The sequence below is a fragment of the Oncorhynchus kisutch genome, unplaced genomic scaffold, assembly GCF_002021735.2.
Source record: "Oncorhynchus kisutch isolate 150728-3 unplaced genomic scaffold, Okis_V2 scaffold625, whole genome shotgun sequence".
NCBI lineage: Eukaryota > Metazoa > Chordata > Actinopteri > Salmoniformes > Salmonidae > Oncorhynchus > Oncorhynchus kisutch.
Genome location: NW_022262570.1, coordinates 43911 through 64433, shown reverse-complemented (window position 1 = coordinate 64433; position 20523 = coordinate 43911). Strand labels below are relative to the sequence as shown.

The following is a 20523-nucleotide window of genomic DNA, read 5'->3' as shown; positions in this document are numbered from 1 at the left end:
GAGGTGGAGGGGTGTGTTTGTTTTGTCAGCAGTCTACTGTCTGATGCTCACAGCTGAGAATGGACACACACACACACATACCGAGGCCAGTTGACTAGTGGCTCACACTGTTAACGAAATCATTCTCTGTTAGACTCACTGTTAACTAAACCATATACCTACCCATTAATTTAGAATCAATGGGTATATATAGATATCATTAATTTAGAATCAATGGGTATATATAGATATCATTAATTTAGAATCAATGGGTACATATAGATATCATTAATTTAGAAACAATGGGTACATATAGATATCATTCATTTAGAATCATTGGGTATATATAGATATCATTAATTTAGAATCAATGGGTACATATATATATATAGATATCATTAATTTAGAATCAATGGGTACATATAGATATATTGATATCATTAATTTAGAATCAATGGGTACATATAGATATCATTAATTTAGAATCAATGGGTACATATAGATATCATTAATTTAGAATCAATGGGTAAATATAGATATCATTAATTTAGAATCAATGGGTATATATAGATATCATTAATTTAGAATCAATGGGTACATATAGATTATCATTAATTTAGAATCAATGGGTATATATAGATATCATTAATTTAGAATCAATGGGTACATATAGATATCATTAATTTAGAATCAATGGGCATATATAGATATCATTAATTTAGAATCAATGGGTACATATAGATATCATTCATTTAGAAACAATGGGTACATATAGATATCATTAATTTAAGTCCACAAACAGATACAGTAGGTACCGTTCAAAATACAGAAATAATTTCCATATGATGCATTTCGTGTCATATAATATCATACAATGTAGGGATGATTTAAAAGGTAGGGATGATTTATTACAATATAAGGATGATTTACAATATAGGGATGATTTACAATGTAGGGATGATTTGCAATATAGGGATGATTTACAATATAGGGATGATTTACAATATAGGGATGATTAATTACAATATAGGGATGATTTACAATATATGGATGATTTATTACAATATAGGGATGATTTACAATATAGGGATGATTTACAATATAGGCTTGATTTATTACAATATAGGGATGGTTTACAATATAGGGATGACTTACAACGTAGGGATGACTTACAATATAAGGATGATTTACAATATAGGGATGATTTATTACAATATAGGGATGGTTTACAATATAGGGATGACTTACAACGTAGGGATGATTTACAATATAAGGATGATTTACAATATAGGGATGATTTATTACATGTAGGGATGCTTTACAATATAGGGATGATTTATTACATTATAGGAATGATTTGCAATATAGGGATGATTTACAATATAGGGATGATTTATAATATGGGATGATTTATTACAATATAGGGATGATTTACAATATAGGGATGATTTACAATATAGGGCTGATTATTACATATAGGGATGATTACAATATGGGATGATTTGCAATGTAGGGATGTGATTTACAATGTAGGATGATTATTACAATATAGGGATGATTTACAATCTAGGGATGATTTGCAATGTAGGGATGATTTACAATGTAGGGATGATTGCAATATAGGGATGCTTTACAATATAGGGATGATTTACAATATAGGGATGATTAATTACAATATAGGGATGATTTACAATATATGGATGATTTATTACAATATAGGGATGATTTATAATATTGGGATGATTACAATATAGGGATGGTTTACAATATAGGGATGATTTATTACAATATAGGGATGATTTAAAATGTAGGGATGATTTACAATGTAGGGATGATTTCTGTATTTCTAAAGTGACATGTCTTGAAAACTTGATTGCTGACAAGGTTGACATTCTGGGTCTATGTTTGTCAACAATGGACTAACGAAACGAAAAAAAAACAAATGATAGTTTTTTAGGTTAACATTTTCCTTTAACACTATAAAGGGCATAACAAAAGAGAGGAAACTGTTATACAATGATCCATCCATCCGAATAGCGTCTTATTTTGGTTCCGCTTTAGCACTGAGATCCAAACCGAATTTGTATGTTCTGATTTAAAAGTCTAAATTAGATTTTTAATACAGACCGCCCCCCCCCCCCCCCCCCCCCCCCACCGGTTTCAATTAACCTCCGTTTTCTCATGTGTCTGTCTGACCGTGTCGTTGTCAAGCCAGTTTCTGATCCTAGGCCTTGGAAGGAGCCTTGAGCCACCGGTGTCGTTCCTTCTGCCGCTGACGGAGAGAGAGAGAGAGAGAGAGACAGAGACGGCAACCCCCATTCGTAATAAGACAACGCACACTAACCTGTAATAACTGACACACTAACGGTTCTGACTGATGTGACAAATGTTGTTGTTCGTTCCATGTTTTATAACGGAAACTCGGAACATGGTAACAACGAGCAGAAAGATGGAGAGGCTGAGAAGGGTATATAGCTTCCCATCTCCCCCCCCCAAAAAAAAATCTGAAACTGGATTTAATTCATTTTTGTTTACAAATTCTAACAATTATCTAATTGTATCTAAATCAATTCATTCCCGTTCAGTGTAATTGTGTGTGTTTTGGTCTGCTGGATCGGGGAAGGTGGAGATCTCATCCCGTTCAGTGTAATTGTGTGTGTTTTGGTCTGCTGGCAGGTGAAGGTGGAGATCTCATCCCGTTCAGTGTAATTGTGTGTGTTTTGGTCTGCTGGATCGGGGGGCAGGTGAATGTGCTAGAGCCACTTAAGGAAAACAGGAAGGAAGTGTGTTGTACATGTGTAGCCCTCCTATTCCTTTTGTCTTTTTATCCTTGTTTGATCCATTTTGAATATGCGTATTTATTCATAATAAAAAAATTTACGATTAAAAAATATATATTTATGTTTTTGTCCTCGTCATGTTTTAAACCTTTTCTTCTTTATAACGAGACAAGCTACGGCCAGCTCCGTCACACATGTTCCTACACCCCAGTCCTTTCCAATAAGTTACTGTCAGAGACGCATAGCGAGTAAACATAGACGTAGTTTCTACGTGCGTAATTGGCTATAATGTAGACCATAAACGTTCAGCCTGTCTACTACAGATTAATCTGAGCCGTACTGTACTGTATTAGAATGGGTTAGTTTATTAACAGTGAGACTACACTAATACAACATTTATATCGACAGTATTACATACTGTCTTACTGGTGATGATGCTACTGCGGCCTGTGTGTGTGTGTGTCCGTACTACCGGGGCGTCACGTGTCAGAGCCCCCCCCTCCCCCCTCCCCTCCTGGTGGAGCTGAAGTTTGCCTTGTCAGAACATCACGGAGCTCCAACAGAAACGGACGCGTGGGTTTTTCTCTCTCCGCCTGATCGTTGATGGATATTATTTTCTCCTACACGGCGCCCACGAACTAACTCACACGGTGACGGTACCACTTCTCTTCCGTTCTGTTTTTTGTTTTGTTTTTGCCTCTTTGGATTATTCTTCATCTCGAGAAAAAAAACGTGAAATGAAATAGGGAGAGGAAGTACAAGGAGAAGATAGAGAGATAGAGAGAAAGAAAAGCTGGACATCAGAGCAGGGTTTGGTGCTCCCGCTACACGGCAAGTCACGGACATGCTTCAGGGAACTTGTAATTCCATATCGATAAGGTAGGTCTAATCAGATTGATCACATGCGTCAATCATCTCTCTGTCTATATCGATCACGTTTGTTTAAATGAACACTTCAGTTTCTGGTTCCCACTATTGAGCTACTTTTTTTTTTTTTTATGGATCGTCTTTCGAAACCACAAGTGATGCGTTATATTCGCTTCTTAATTGAATATCGATATTACTGAGATGTTAAAGTCTCTCTCTCTGGTTTGATACAGCTCCTTATCGATAGAGAGTAAATATTAGTTGTTCTCATCACAACCGCACTGGTTCTAGAAGAGCAGGCGGCGTAAAATGCGCTTTACTCCTCCATTAGACTCAAACACAGCAACACAGACTCCCCTCTTCAGCAACACAGACTCCGGGTCTAATATGGTTTATCGAAACCTTGCTGTATCTTCAGCAACACAGACTCCTCTTCAGCAACACAGACTCCTCTTCAGCAACACAGACTCCTCTTCAGCAACACAGACTCCTCTCTTCAGCAACACAGACTCCTCTTCAGCAAAACAGACTCCGGGTCTAATATGGTTTATAGAAACCTTGCTGTATCTTCAGCAAAACAGACTCCGGGTCTAATAAATCAAATCAATAAATCAAATCACATATTTATCAGATGTTATTGCGGGGTGTAAGTGAAATGCTTGGTGTTCCTAGCTCCAACAGTGCAGTAATATCTAACAATTCACAACAATACACACACACACACATCTGAAAGTTAAATAATGTAATTAATAAATATCTAAATATTAGATTGAGCGACGTCGGAGTGGCATTAGAATACGGTAGATTACAGTATATACATGATGAGTAACGCAGTATGTAAACATTATTAATATCACGTTTCAGGTATGACCCAGATGCAAATGGTGTCGAAGAAACAAAACGTTTTTTTTCTTCTAAAACAGAGGCAGGCAAACGACAGGTCAGGGCAGGTCAGGGGTCAAGGGTAAGTTTTTTTTTAAATGATTTATTTCACTTTTATTTCTCAACTGGTAGGCCAGTTCTCATTTACAACCTGCGACCTGGCCAAGATAAAGCAAAGCAGTGTGAACAGATAACAATACAGAGTTACAGATGGAATAAACAAGCGTACAGTCACTTTTATTTCTCAACTAGTTCTCATTTACAACCTGCGACCTGGCCAAGATAAAGCAAAGCAGTGTGAACAGATAACAATACAGAGTTACAGATGGAATAAACAGATCAGATCTCTTGTCAATCATTGGACAAAATATCTAAATTGGACTACCTGTATAAACGCAGCCAATGACAAAGCAAAGCCCTCCAGAGGCATGCTGGGATATTTATGGAGCTGAGGAAAGGAGGATGGCCTATAGCCAGCCTCAAGGTATCTCATGGAAACTGGACAGGGCTTTTTCACCATCCTGTACTAGCCAGCTAAAGCACCAGTCAATAACACAATAGAAGAAAAAAAGAAAGTATATACAGTGTGTGCAAATGGAGGTAAGGCAATAAATAGGCAATAGTAGCGAAGTATTAACAATTTAGCAAATTAACACTGGAGTGATAGATGAGCAGATGATGATGAGCAGATGATGGTGTGTAAGTAGAGGTACTGGTGTGCAAAAGAGCAGCAAAATAAATAAAAACAGTATGGGGATGAAGTAGGTAGATTGGATGGGCTATTTGCAGATGGACTATGTACACTATAGTACTGTCTATTTACCGATAGACTATGTACAGCTGCAGCGATCGGTTGGCTGCTCAGATAGCTGATGTTTAAAGTTAGTGAGGGAAATATAAGTCTCCAGCTTCAGCGATTTTTGCAAATCGTTCCAGTCACTGGAACTGTAAGGAAAGGTGGCCAAAGGAGGTGCTAGCTTTGGGGTGACCAGTGAAATATACCTGCTGGAGTGCATGCTACAGGTGGGTGTTGCTATGGTGACCAGTGAGCTGAGATAAGGCGGGGCTTTACATAGCAAGGACTTTTAGATGACCTGGAGCCAGTTGGGTCTGGCGATGAATATGAAGCGAGGGCCAGCCAACTAGAGCATACAGGTCGCAGTGGTGGGTGGTATATGGGGCTTTGGTGACAAAACGGATGGCACTGTGATAGACTGCACCCAGTTTGCTGAGTAGAGTATATGAAGGTTTTTTGTAAATGACATCGCCAAAGTCAAGGATCGGTAGGATAGTCAGTTTTATGAGGGTATGTTTGGCAGCATGAATGAAGGATGCTTTGTTGCGAAATAGGAAGCCGATTCTAGATTTAATTTTGGATTGGAGATGTTTAATGTGAGTCTGGAAGGAGAGTTTACAGTCTAACCAGACACCTAGGTATTTGTAGTTGTCCACGTATTCTAAGTTAGAACCGTCCAGAGTAGTGATGCTGGATGGGCGGGCAGGTGCGGGCAGCGATCGGTTGAAGAGCACACATTTAGGTTTACTTGTATTTAAGAGCAGTTGGAGGCCACGGAAGGAGAGTTGTATGGCATTGAAGCTCATTTGGAGGTTAGTTAACACAGTGTCCAAAGAAGGGACAGAAGTATACAGAATGGTGTCGTCTGCGTAGAGGTGGATCAGAGAATCACCAGCAGCAAGAGCAACATCATTGATGTATACAGAGAAAAGAGTCAGCCCGAGAATTTAACCCTGTGGCACCCCCGTAGAGACTGCCAGAGGTCCGGACAACAGGCCCTCCGATTTGACACACTGAACTCTGTCTGAGAAGTAGTTGGTGAACCAGGCGAGGAAGTCATTTGAGAAACCAAGGCTGTTGAGTCTGCCGATGAGAATATGGTGATTGACGTGTTCCTGCGCCTTCACAACTCTGTCTGTGTGGGTGGACCAATTCAGATTGTCAGTGATGTGTATGCAGAGGAACTTAACACGTTCTACCTTCTCCACTACCGTCCCGTCGATGTGGATAGGGGGGTGTACCCTCTGCTGTTTCCTGAAGTCCATGAGCAGCTCCTTTGTTTTGTTGATGTTGAGTGAGAGGTTATTTAACTGGCACCACTCTCCGAAGGCCCTCACCTCCTCTCTGTAGGCCGTCTTGTCATTGTGGGTAATCAGGCTTACTACTGTTGTGTCATCTGCAAACTTGATGATTGAGTTGGAGGCGTGCATGGCCATGCAGTCATGGGTGAACAGGGAGTATAGGAGGGGGCTGAGCACGCACCCTTGCGGGGCCCCAGTGTTGAGGATCAGCGAAGTGGAGGAGTTGTTTCCTACCTTCACCACCTGGGCGGGTGGCCTGTCAGGAAGTCCAGGACCCAGTTGCACAGGGCGGGGTCGAGACCCAGGGTCTCAAGCTTAATGATGAGTTTGGAGGGTACTATGGTGTTGAATGCTGAGCTATAGTGAATGAACAGCATTCTTACATAGGTATTCCTCTTGTCCAAATGGGTTAGGGCAGTGTGCAGTGTGAGGGAGATTTCGTCGTCTGTGAATCTATTGGGGCGGTAAGCAAATTAGAGTGGGTCTAGGATGTCAGGTAGGGTGGAGGTGATATGTTCCTTGACTAGTCTCTCAAAGCACTTCATGATGACAGAAGTGAGTGCTACGGGGCGATAGTCATTTAGTTCAGTTACCTTTGCCTTCTTGGCTACATGAACAATGGTGACCACCTTGAAGCAAGTGGGGACAGCAGACTGGGATAGGGAGCGACTGAATATGACCGTAAACACTCCAGCCAGCTGCATGCTCTGAGGACGCGGCTAGGGATACCCTCTGGGCCGGCAGCCTTGCGAGGGTCAACAATCTTAAACGTCTTACTCACCTCGGCCACAGAGCAGAAGAGCCCACATTCCTTGGGAGCAGCCCGCGTCGATGGCACTGCGTTATCCTCAAAGCGGGCGAAGAAGGTGTTTAGCTTGTCCGGGAGCAAGACGTCGGTGTCCACCACATGGCTGGTTTTCCCCCTTTGTAGTCTGTGATTGTCTGTAGACCCTGCCACATACGTCTCGTGTCTGAGCTGTTGAATTGCGACTCCACTTTGTCTCTATACTGACATTTTGCCTGTTTGATTGCCTTGCGGAGGGAATAGCTACACTGTTTATAATCGGCCATATTCCCAGTCACCACGGTTAAATGCGGTGGTTCACACTTTCAGTTTTGCGCGAATGCTGTCGTCTATCCGCGGTTTCTGGTTTGGGAAGGTTTTAATAGTCACAGTGGATACAACATCTCATATACACTTCCTGATGGACTCAGTCACTGTATCCGTGAATTTGTGTATGTTATTCTCAGAGGCTACCCGGGAACATCTTGAAGCATGTTTTCCGATTGGTCAGACCAGGGTTGAAATTACCTTTGCACAGGCACTTCATGTTTGGGTTTCTGCCTATAGGAAGGGAGGAACAAAAAGGAGTCGTGATCTGATTTGCTGAAAGGAGGGCGGGGGAGGGCCATGTAGGAATTTAGAAAAGTTTAATAGCACTGGTTAAATGTTTTATCTAACCAGTGTCCAGTAATTAGTTAGTAACCAGTGTCTTACTAGTGTCCAGTCATTAGTTAGGTTTATCTAACCAGTGTCTTACTAGTGTCCAGTCATTAGTTAGGTTTATCTAACCAGTGTCTTACTAGTGTCCAGTCATTAGTTAGGTTTATCTAACCAGTGTCTTACTAGTGTCCAGTCATTAGTTAGGTTTATCTAACCAGTGTCTTACTAGTGTCCAGTCATTAGTTAGGTTTATCTAACCAGTGTCTTGTGATCTTACTCTCCTCCTCTTCCTCTCCCCTCTTCCTCCTCCTCTCCTCCTCTTCCTCTTCCTCTCCCCTCTTCCATTCTTCCTCTCCTCCTCCTCCTCCTCCTCCTCCTCCTCCTCCTCCTCCTCCTCCTCCTCCTCCTCTCCTCTCTTCCTCCTCCTCTCTTCCTTTCTTCCTCTCCTCTCCTCTCTTCCTCCTCCTCTCCTCCTCTTCCTCTTCCTTTCTTCCTCACCTCCTCTTCCTCTCCTCTCTTCTTCTCATCTCTTCCTCTCTTCCTCCTCCTCTCTTCCTCTCCTCTCTTCCTCCTCCTCTCCTCCTCTTCCTCTCCCCTCTTCCGTTCTTCCTCTCCTCCTCTTCCTCTCCTCTCTTCCTCTTCCTTTCTTCCTCTCCTCTCTTCCTCCTCCTCTCCTCCTCTTCCTCTTCCTTTCTTCCTCTCCTCCTCTTCCTCTCCTCTCTTCTTCTCATCTCTTCCTCTCTTCCTCCTCCTCTCTTCCTCTCCTCTCTTCCTCCTCCTCTTCCTCTCTTCCTCTTCCCTCCCTCCCCCTCCTCTCTCTCCATCTCTCTACCTCCCTTTCTTTCTGCCCCATCTCCCTTACTCCTCCCCCCAGGGTGGCTCTACCTGGCTCTCTATCATGACTGATGGCGAGGGGAGAGTCCGCTTCCTCTACACCCCCACCTCCTCTACCCCCACCCCCATCCTCACCCTCACTCCTGCCCTCAACGTCCAGCAGGGAGGGGAGGAAAGGCGGTGCCGTGACGGAGAGGTGAGGGTTCTCATACCGGCTCCATTTTACCGGGAACACAACCCACACCCATCACCGTTTTACCGGGAACACAACCCCCCGAGACGTCACCACCACGACATCGGCTTCCCTGATGATGATGAGGAAGAGGAAGGAGGCAGCAGCACATGGAGTCCAGGGCCGGAGGAGGAGGAAGAGGTGGAGGAAAGGGAGGAGGAAGGTGCAGGAGTAGCTGCCCGTTGTGTCCCGGGGCCTCCCGTTGTCGTTACCGGCGGTAGTAGTGGTGGTGGTGTGTTCGGTAACGTGAGGAGGGAGCCAGTAACGGAGCCGGTAACGGAGCCGGTAGACCCAGTGGACCTGCTGTCTGAAGATGAGGAGCAGCAGCCATATCCAGCCCTCGCCCCCGTAGTCTTCTTCTGCATCAAACAGACAACGCGTCCTCGCAGCTGGTGTCTACGCACGGTCTGTAACCCATATCCTTTACTGCTGGTCTGTACTGGTCTGTACTGGTCTGTACTGGTCTGTAACCCATATCCTTTACTGCTGGTCTGTACTGGTCTGTACTGGTCTGTAACCCATATCCTTTACTGCTGGTCTGTACTGGTCTGTACTGGTCTGTACTGGTCTGTAACCCATATCCTTTACTGCTGGTCTGTACTGGTCTGTACTGGTCTGTAACCCATATCCTTTACTGCTGGTCTGTACTGGTCTGTAACCCATATCCTTTACTGCTGGTCTGTACTGATCTGTACTGGTCTGTACTGGTCTGTAACCCATATCCTTTACTGCTGGTCTGTACTGGTCTGTAACCCATATCCTTTACTGCTGGTCTGTACTGGTCTGTGACCCATATCCTTTACTGCTGGTCTGTACTGGTCTGTACTGGTCTGTACTGGTCTGTAACCCATATCCTTTACTGCTGGTCTGTACTGGTCTGTAACCCTTTTCCTTTACTGCTGTCTGTACTGGCCTGTACTGGTCTGTACTGGTCTGTAACCCATATCCTTTACTGCTGGTCTGTACTGGTCTGTACTGGTCTGTACTGGTCTGTACTGGCCTGTACTGGTATGTACTGGTCTGTAACCCATATCCTTTACTGCTGGTCTGTACTGGTCTGTACTGGTCTGTAACCCATATCCTTTACTGCTGGTCTGTACTGGTCTGTACTGCTCTGTAACCCATATCCTTTACTGCTGGTCTGTACTGGTCTGTAACCCATATCTTTACTGCTGGTCTGTACTGGTCTGTACTGGTCTGTAACCCATATCCTTTACGGCTGTCTGACGCTGGTCTGTACTGGTCTGTACTGGTCTGTAACCCATATCCTTTACTGCTGGTCTGTACTGGTCTGTACTGGTCTGTAACCCATATCCTTTACTGCTGGTCTGTACTGGTCTGTGACCCATATCCTTTACTGCTGGTCTGTACTGGTCTGTACTGGTCTGTACTGGTCTGTAACCCATATCCTTTACTGCTGGTCTGTACTGGTCTGTAACCCTTTTCCTTTACTGCTGTCTGTACTGGCCTGTACTGGTCTGTACTGGTCTGTAACCCATATCCTTTACTGCTGGTCTGTACTGGTCTGTACTGGTCTGTACTGGTCTGTACTGGCCTGTACTGGTATGTACTGGTCTGTAACCCATATCCTTTACTGCTGGTCTGTACTGGTCTGTACTGGTCTGTAACCCATATCCTTTACTGCTGGTCTGTACTGGTCTGTACTGCTCTGTAACCCATATCCTTTACTGCTGGTCTGTACTGGTCTGTAACCCATATCTTTACTGCTGGTCTGTACTGGTCTGTACTGGTCTGTAACCCATATCCTTTACGGCTGTCTGACGCTGGTCTGTACTGGTCTGTAGCTGTTCTGTAGCTGGTCTGGTCTGTAGCTGTTCTGTATCTGTTCTGTAGCTGGTCTGGTCTGTAGCTGGTCTGGTGTGTAGCTGGTCTGTAGCTGGTCTGTTCTGTAGCTGGTCTGTTCTGTAGCTGGTCTGTTCTGTAGCTGGTCTGGTCTGTAGCTGGTCTGGTCTGTAGCTGTTGAATAGCTGGTCTGGTCTGTAGCTGTTCTGTAGCTGTTCTGTAGCTGGTCTGTAGCTGGTCTGGTCTGTAGCTAATCTGTAGCTGGTCTGTTCTGTAGCTGGTCTGGTCTGTAACTGGTCTGGTCTGTAGCTGTTCTGGTCTGTAGCTGGTCTGGTCTGTAGCTGTTCTGTAGCTGGTCTGGTCTGTAGCTGGTCTGGTCTGTAGCTGGTCTGGTCTGTAGCTGGTCTGGTCTGTAGCTGTTCTGGTCTGTAGCTGGTCTGGTCTGTAGCTGTTCTGTAGCTGGTCTGGTCTGTAGCTGGTCTGGTCTGTAGCTGGTCAGAGAAAGGCAAGCGACATCCGCAAAGTCCTGTATGGTAACACTTTGAGAAGTTAAATGAGAAGGAGATGCCAACCACTGCGAGGTGAAACTGAGCTCCAGTAATGGTACTATAGGTACATGTTTAAATTTACGTTAAACTGTTATTGTCTTTTAAACTGGAAAAAACGGTTTAAAAAGGGAATTAAATTTAAATTTAAATAAAAAGGGTTTTAAAAGTTTTAAATGTCACGGTCCCACTTTTACTATGGGAGATGTTTCTCTCTCTCGGCATTTCTGCATTCTTGAGAATACGTGTGTGCGTGAGTGTGAGTGTGTGTGTGTGAGTGTGTGCGTGCGTGCGTGCGTGTGTGTGAGTGTGTGTGAGTGTGTGCGTGCGTGCGTGCGTGCGTGTGAGTGTGTGTGCGTGCGTGTGTGTGTGTGAGTGTGTGTGAGTGTGTGTGTGTGTGCGTGCGTGCGTGTGTGAGCGTGTGTGAGTGTGTGTGTGTGTGTGCGTGCGTGCGTGCGTGCGTGTGTGTGAGTGTGTGTGAGTGTGTGTGAGTGTGTGTGTGTGTGTGAGTGTGTGTGTGTGTGTGTGAGTGTGTGAGTATGCGTGTCCCTCTAGCCAGACTGTAAGCAGTGTTTGTTCCCAGGTAGGTGTTCAGTGTGTGTGTGTGTGTGTGTGTGTGTGTGAGTGTGTGTGTGAGTGTGTGTGTGTGAGTATGCGTGTCCCTCTAGCCAGACTGTAAACAGTGTTTGTTCCCAGGTAGGTGTTCAGAACTCTCCAGTGTAAATATTATAACCTAAAAAAGTAAATGAACTGTGATTCACACACTCTGGTCTTCGCAACACCTCATAGCTGCCCAGCTGTCTGTGGTGTTAGAACACACACACACACACACACTCACTCAGTCCTAATGAGAGGTGTGTGCGGCTGGTTGAAGTTTTCAACAAGCATGTCTATTCCTGGCTCCGTTTTGTTGCCCCGGCAACTCTGAGGTCCTGCTCGGCATGGAGTCTGTTTCTGTTTTTAAAAATATATTTTTAAGTCAGAGTTGAGAACCCAACTCATAGATATCTGCTGCCAAAACTGGACCAGAACATCTCCTGCTTTCTCTGTCAGGCAACGAGACAAGCTTCCTGCTGAGACTTAGTTAGTTATTAGCTGTGTTACTCATAGGGGTTTCACTAAGTACAGTAGTTAGCTAGCTTGCTTTGGCTAATGTTAGCTATTAGCTGTGTTACTCATAGGGGTTTCACTAAGTTCAGTAGTTAGCTAGCTTGTTTTGGCTAATGTTAGCTATTAGCTGTGTTACTCATAGGGGTTTCACTAAGTACAGTAGTTAGCTAGCTTGTTTTGGCTAATGTTAGCTATTAGCTGTGTTACTCATAGGGGTTTCACTAAGTTCAGTAGTTAGCTAGCTTGTTTTGGCTAATGTTAGCTATTAGCTGTGTTACTCATAGGGGTTTCACTAAGTTCAGTAGTTAGCTAGCTTGTTTTGGCTAATGTTAGCTATTAGCTGTGTTACTCATAGGGGTTTCACTAAGTACAGTAGTTAGCTAGCTTGTTTTGGCTAATGTTAGCTATTAGCTGTGTTACTCATAGGGGTTTCACTAAGTACAGTAGTTAGCTAGCTTGTTTTGGCTAATGTTAACTATTAGCTGTGTTACTCATAGGGGTTTCACTAAGTACAGTAGCTAGCTAGCTTGATTTAGCTAATGTTAGCTATTAGCTGTGTTGTTACTCCTGGGGGGGTCACTAAGTACAGTAGCTAGCTAGCTTGTTTTCTGAAGCACTGTTTCCTGAATCCCTGTTTCCCGAAGCACTGTGTCCTGAAGCACTGTTTCCTGAAGTCCTGTTTCCTGAAGCACTGTTTCCTGAAGCACTGTTTCTTGAAGCACTGTTTCCTGAAGCATTGTTTCCTGAAGCCCTGTTTCCTGAAGCACTGTTTCCTTGAAGTCCTGTTTCCCGAAGCACTGTGTCCTGAAGCACTGTTTCCTGAAGCACTGTTTCCTGAATCCCTGTTTCCTGAAGCACTGTTTCCTGAATCCCTGTTTCCTGAAGCACTGTTTCCTGAAGCCCTGTTTCCTGAAGCACTGTTTCCTGAAGCACTGTTTCCTGAAGTCCTGTTTCCTGAAGTACTGTTTCCTGAAGCACTGTTTCCTGAAGCACTGTTTCCTGAAGCACTGTGTCCTGAAGCCCTGTTTCCTGAAGCACTGTTTCCTTGAAGTCCTGTTTCCTGAAGCACTGTTTCCTGAAGCACTGTGTCCTGAAGCCCTGTTTCCTGAAGCACTGTTTCCTTGAAGTCCTGTTTCCTGAAGCACTGTTTCCTGAAGCACTGTTTCCTGAAGCACTGTTTCCTGAAGCACTGTTTCCTGAAGCCCTGTTTCCTGAAGCATTGTTTCCTGAAGCCCTGTTTCCTGAAGCACTGTGTCCTGAAGCACTGTTTCCTGAAGCACTGTTTCCTGAAGCACTGTTTCCTGAAGCATTGTTTCCTGATGCACTGTGTCCTGAAGCACTGTTTCCCTGAAGCCCTGTTTCCTGAAGCATTGTTTCCTGAAGCATTGTTTCCTGATGCACTGTGTCCTGAAGCACTGTGTACTGTTTTCTGCCCCAACAAAGAAGGTGGAACCACATCCCGCCTGCGATTGTAAATGGAGCTTTGTATTATTTATTCATTGAGAACACCTTTATTTAACCAGGTAGGCTAGTTGAGAACACCTTTATTTAACCAGGTAGGCTAGTTGAGAACACCTTTATTTAACCAGGTAGGCTAGTTGAGAACACCTTTATTTAACCAGGTAGGCTAGTTGAGAACACCTTTATTTAACCAGGTAGGCTAGTTGAGAACACCTTTATTTAACCAGGTAGGCTAGTTGAGAACACCTTTATTTAACCAGGTAGGCTAGTTGAGAACACCTTTATTTAACCAGGTAGGCTAGTTGAGAACACCTTTATTTAACCAGGTAGGCTAGTTGAGAACACCTTTATTTAACCAGGTAGGCTAGTTGAGAACACCTTTATTTAACCAGGTAGGCTAGTTGAGAACACCTTTATTTAACCAGGTAGGCTAGTTGAGAACACCTTTATTTAACCAGGTAGGCTAGTTGAGAACACCTTTATTTAACCAGGTAGGCTAGTTGAGAACACCTTTATTTAACCAGGTAGGCTAGTTGAGAACACCTTTATTTAACCAGGTAGGCCAGTTGAGAACACCTTTATTTAACCAGGTAGGCCAGTTGAGAACACCTTTATTTAACCAGGTAGGCTAGTTGAGAACACCTTTATTTAACCAGGTAGGCTAGTTGAGAACACCTTTATTTAACCAGGTAGGCTAGTTGAGAACACCTTTATTTAACCAGGTAGGCTAGTTGAGAACACCTTTATTTAACCAGGTAGGCTAGTTGAGAACACCTTTATTAACCAGGTAGGCTAGTTGAGAACACCTTTATTTAACCAGGTAGGCTAGTTGAGAACACCTTTATTTAACCAGGTAGGCTAGTTGAGAACACCTTTATTTAACCAGGTAGGCTAGTTGAGAACACCTTTATTTAACCAGGTAGGCTAGTTGAGAACACCTTTATTTAACCAGGTAGGCTAGTTGAGAACACCTTTATTTAACCAGGTAGGCTAGTTGAGAACACCTTTATTTAACCAGGTAGGCTAGTTGAGAACACCTTTATTTAACCAGGTAGGCTAGTTGAGAACACCTTTATTTAACCAGGTAGGCTAGTTGAGAACACCTTTATTTAACCAGGTAGGCTAGTTTGAGAACACCTTTATTTAACCAGGTAGGCTAGTTGAGAACACCTTTATTTAACCAGGTAGGCTAGTTGAGAACACCTTTATTTAACCAGGTAGGCTAGTTGAGAACACCTTTATTTAAACCAGGTAGGCTAGTTGAGAACACCTTTATTTAACCAGGTAGGCCTAGTTGAGAACACCTTTATTTAACCAGGTAGGCTAGTTGAGAAACACCTTTATTTAACCAGGTAGGCTAGTTGAGAAACACCTTTATTTAACCAGGTAGGCTAGTTGAGAACACCTTTATTTAACCAGGTAGGCTAGTTTGAGAACACCTTTATTTAACCAGGTAGGCTAGTTGAGAACACCTTTATTTAACCAGGTAGGCTAGTTGAGAACACCTTTATTTAACCAGGTAGGCTAGTTGAGAACACCTTTATTTAACCAGGTAGGCTAGTTGAGAACACCTTTATTTAACCAGGTAGGCTAGTTAGAACACCTTTATTTAACCAGGTAGGCTAGTTGAGAACACCTTTATTTAACCAGGTAGGCTAGTTGAGAACACCTTTATTTAACCAGGTAGGCTAGTTGAGAACACCTTTATTTAACCAGGTAGGCCAGTTGAGAACACCTTTATTTAACCAGGTAGGCCAGTTGAGAACACCTTTATTTAACCAGGTAGGCTAGTTGAGAACACCTTTATTTAACCGGGTAGGCCAGTTGAGAACACCTTTATTTAACCAGGTAGGCTAGTTGAGAACACCTTTATTTAACCAGGTAGGCTAGTTGAGAACACCTTTATTTAACCAGGTAGGCTAGTTGAGAACACCTTTATTTAACCAGGTAGGCTAGTTGAGAACACCTTTATTTAACCAGGTCGGCCAGTTGAGAACAAGTTGTCATTTACAACGGCGACCTGGTCAAGAATAAAGCAAAGCAGTGCGACACAAAACAACAACAACAGAGTTACACACAAACAAACGTACAGTCAAATAACACAGTAGAAAAGTCTATATGCACGTAACCGATGTGAAACGGCTAGCTAGTTAGCGGTGGTGCTAATAGCTAATGGCGGTTTCAATCGGTGACGTCACTCGCTCTTGAGACCTTGAAGTAGTTGTTTCCCTCTTTGCTCTGCAAAGGGCCGTGGCTTTTTTGTGGAGTGATGGGTAACGATGCTTCGAGGGTGGCTGTTGTCGATGTGTGCAGAGGGTCCCTGGTTTCGAGCCCAGGTAGGGGGGGCGGGAAGCTATACTGTTGCATACAGTATGTGCAAATGAGGTAAGAATGGAGCACTTTTCTACCCTGGAGTGTGTAAGCTTTATTTAACGAGGCAAGTCAGTTAAGAACAAAATGTTTATTTACAAGGACGGCCTACACCGGGCCGAACCCCGGACGACGCTGGGCCAAACCCGGCCTACCCCGGGCCGAACCCCGGACGACGCTGGGCCAAACCCGGCCTACACCGGCCGAACCCCGGACGACGCTGGGCCAAACCCGGCCTACACCGGGCCGAACCCCGGACGACGCTGGGCCAAACCCGGCCTACACCGGGCCGAACCCCGGACGACGCTGGCCAAACCCGGCCTACACCGGGCCGAACCCCGGACGACGCTGGGCCAATTATATGCCGGCACTACGGGACTCTCAATCCCGGGCAGGGTTGTGATACAGCCTGGGTTCGAACCAGGGTGTCTGTAGTGACGCCTCTTAGCACTAAGATGCAGTGCCTTAGTCTACTGTGATTACAGCCTGGATTCGAACCAGGGTGTCTGTAGTGACGCCTCTTAGCACTGAGATACAGTGCCTTAGACTACTGTGATTACAGCCTGGTTTCGAACCAGTCTGTCTGTAGTGACGCCTCTTAGCACTGAGATACAGTGCCGATAGACTCGCTGCGCCCACTCGGGAGGTGAAAGGTGAAGAATGAACCCAACCCCATACCTACTGGTCACATGCAGCCTCATCACTCGGGAGGTGAAAGGTGAAGTATGAACCCAACCCCATACCGGTAATGGTATACTGGTCTGTGGAAATGGTATACTGGTCTTTACTGGTCTGGGGTAATGGTTTACTGGTCTGTACTGGTCTGGGGTAATGGTTTACTGGTCTGTACTGGTCTGTACTGGTCTGGGGTAATGGTTTACTGGTCTGTACTGGTCTGGGGTAATGGTTTACTGGTCTGTACTGGTCTGTACTGGTCTGGGTTAATGTTATACTGGTCTGTACTGGTCTGTACTGGTCTGTGGTACTGGTATACTGGTCTGTACTGGTCTGTACTGGTCTGGGGTAATGGTATTCGTAACCACTGTGCTGGTGTTCTGAAAGGTCTCCCTGGGTTTACGATCATGCTGACCAGGGTTGTTATGGTGACCGTATTACCGGCAGTCAGGACTCCTGACCAGGGTTGTTACGGTGACCGTATTACTGGCAGTCAGGAGTCCTGACCAGGGTTGTTACAGTGACCGTAATACCGGCAGTCAGGAGTCCTGACCAGGGTTGTTACAGTGACTGTATTACTGGCAGTCAGGAGTCCTGACCAGGGTTGTTACAGTGACCGTAATACCGGCAGTCAGGAGTCCTGACCAGGGTTGTTACGGTGACGGTATTTACCGCCAGGAGTCAGGAGTCAGGAGTCATGAAGGCAGTCAAATTCCACGTGACCTTTTAGTCAAGGTAATTAGGCTTCTCCTCCAAGCTCTGATGCTGCTGATGGTCCTACCAAACTGGCTAACTGCCTGTTACTCAGCACTCTATTGTCCCTCTAATCACTCTGACATCAAAGCAAAACAAAATGGCGCCCCCCGTACTTCTAGGCAACTTTGCAGTATTTCGTTTTTTAATTTTTTAATTTATGTGTTATTTCATAATTAAGCCAGACATTTTTTTTGTGTTCTTTACATACAGCCGGGAAGAACTTGATTGGATTTCAGAGCAGCGGCATTACGACCAGGAATACAACTTTCCCGAATCAGATCCTTTGTTCGTATCCCCGAAGGGCAATTGAACTGATTCCAGAAGCCTTAACTGACATCCACGTCTTTGGCACCTGGGGAACAGTGGGGTTAACTGCCTTGTTCAGGGGGCAGAACGACAGGTTTTTACCTTGTCAGCTCGGGGATTCGATCCAGCAACCTTCCGGTTACAGTCCCAACACGCTCGAATCACTTATAACCAGCATGGCTACCACAGCATTCTGTAGCGATACGCCATCCCGTCTGGTTTGCGCTTAGTGGGACAATCATTTGTTTTTCAACAGGACAATGACCCAGAACACACCTCCAGGCTGTGTAAGGGCTACTTGACCAAGAAGGAGAGTGATGGAGTGCTGCATCAGATGACCAGGTCTCCACAATCACCCCACCTCAACCCAATTGAGATGGTTTGGGATGAGTTGGACCGCAGAGTGAAGGAAAAGCAGCCAACAAGTGCTCAGCACATGTGGGAACTCCTTCAAGACTGTTTGGAAAAGCATTCCAGGTGAAGTTGGTTGAGAGAATGCCAAGATTATGCAAAGCTGTCATCAAGATACCCTTATCTCTCTCTGTCTTTCTGTCTGTCTCTCTCTCTCTCTCTTTCTCCCTCTGTCTTTCTGTCTCTCTCTCTCTCTCTCGCTGTCTCTCTCTCTGTCTCTCAATTCAATTCAAGGGGCTTTATTGGGGGCTTTATTGGCATGGGAAACATGTATTAACATTGTAGATAATATACAAAAGTGAAATAAACAATAAAAATGAACAGTAAACATTACACATACAGAAGTCTCTCTGTCTCTCTGTCCCTCTCTCTCTCTCTCTCTGTCTCTCTCTCCCTCTCCTCTCTCTCTCTCTCGCTGTCTTTGTCTGTCTGTCTGTCTGTCTGTCTGTCTGTCTGTCTGTCTCTCTCTCCTCTCTCTTCATCTCTCTCTCTCTCGTCTCTCTCTCTCTCTGTCTCTTCTCTCTCCTCTCTCTCTCTCCCAGCCTCTCTGTCTCCTCTCTCTCTCTCTCTCTCTCTCTCTATCTCTGTCTCTCTGTCTCCTCTGTCTCTCTCTCTCACTCTCTCTCTCTCTCTCTGTCTCTCCACTCTCTCTCTCTGTCTTTGTCTGTCTGTCTGTCTGTCTGTCTGTCTGTCTGTCTGTCTGTCTGTCTGTCTGTCTGTCTGTCTGTCTGTCTGTCTGTCTGTCTGTCTGTCTGTCTGTCTGTCTGTCTGTCTGTCTGTCTCTCTCTCTCTCTCTCTCTCTCTCTGTCTCTCTGTCTCTCTGTCTCTCTCTCTCTCTCTCTCTCTCTCACTCTCTCTCTCTCCCTCTCTCTCTCTGTCTGTCTCTCTCTCTCTCTCTCTCTCTCTCTCTCTCCTCTCTCTCTCTCTCTCTCTCTCTCTCTCTATCTCTCTCTGTCTCTCTCTCTCTCTCTCTCTCTCTCTCTCTCTCTCTCTCTCTTCTATCTCTCTCTCTGTCTCTCTCTCTCTCTCTCTCTCTCTCTCTCTCTGTCTCTCTCTCTGTCTCTCTCTCTCTGTCTCTCTCTCCCCTCTCTGTCTCTATTGACAAGGGAAACATATGTTTACATTACCAAAGCAAGTGAGATAAACAAAAGGGGAGAAGACACAAAACAACATCAACACAAAAAAAACTATTAGAATTGAACAGTAAAACATTTGCCTCAGAAAATACATTTATTTATATTTCAAGGGTTATCAGTGTTTTTTACAAATGTCATTAGATGGCACACTGTGGAATTTCACCCAGTAGATTATTGGAGTTTTTCAACATTGGATTTGTTTTTGAATTCTTTGTGGATCTGTGTAATCTGAGGGAAATATGTCTCTCTAATATGGTCATACATTGGGCAGGAGGTTAGGAAGTGCAGCTCAGTTTCCACCTCGTTTTGTGGGCAGTTTCACATAGGATCAGTCACAGTGGTATTCTGGATGCAGAGTCTCATTTTGGTGTTTGTCCCACTTTGGTGAATTCTTGGTTGTGAATTCTTGGTTGGTGAGCGGACCCCAGACCTCACAACCGTAAAAGGCAATGGGTTCTATGATTGATTCAAGTATTTTAGCCAGATCATAATTGGTATGTTGAATTTTATGTTCCTTTTGATGGCATAGAAAGCCCTTCTTGCCTTGTCTCTCAGATCGTTCACAGCTTTGTGGAAGTTACCTTTGGCGCTGATGTTTAGGCCAAGTATGTATAGTTTTTTGTGTGCTCTAGGGCAACAGTGTCTAGATGGAATTTGTATTTCTGGTCCTGGTGACTGGACCTTTTTTGGAACACCATTATTTTTAGGTCTTACTGAGATTTACTGTCAGGGCCCAGGTCTGACAGAATCTGTGCAGATGATCTAGGTGCTGCTGTAGGCCCTCCTTGGTTGGTGACAGAATCACCAGATCTCTCTCTCTCGCTCTCCTTCTCCA

General features: G+C 44.5%; 1 protein-coding gene across 1 annotated transcript in view; it reads left to right on the top strand.

Moving 5' to 3' along the window:
* Positions 1-3314: 3314 nt before the first annotated feature.
* The window catches only part of LOC116360846 (voltage-dependent T-type calcium channel subunit alpha-1H-like), a 59624-nt gene continuing 42415 nt past the window's right edge, over positions 3315-20523 (top strand). The window contains exons 1-2 of the mRNA XM_031815784.1: positions 3315-3638; positions 8924-9531. Coding sequence (XP_031671644.1) covers positions 8948-9531 — 584 coding nt within the window. The 5' untranslated portion in view covers positions 3315-3638; positions 8924-8947. The remainder of the gene's footprint in view (positions 3639-8923; positions 9532-20523) is intronic.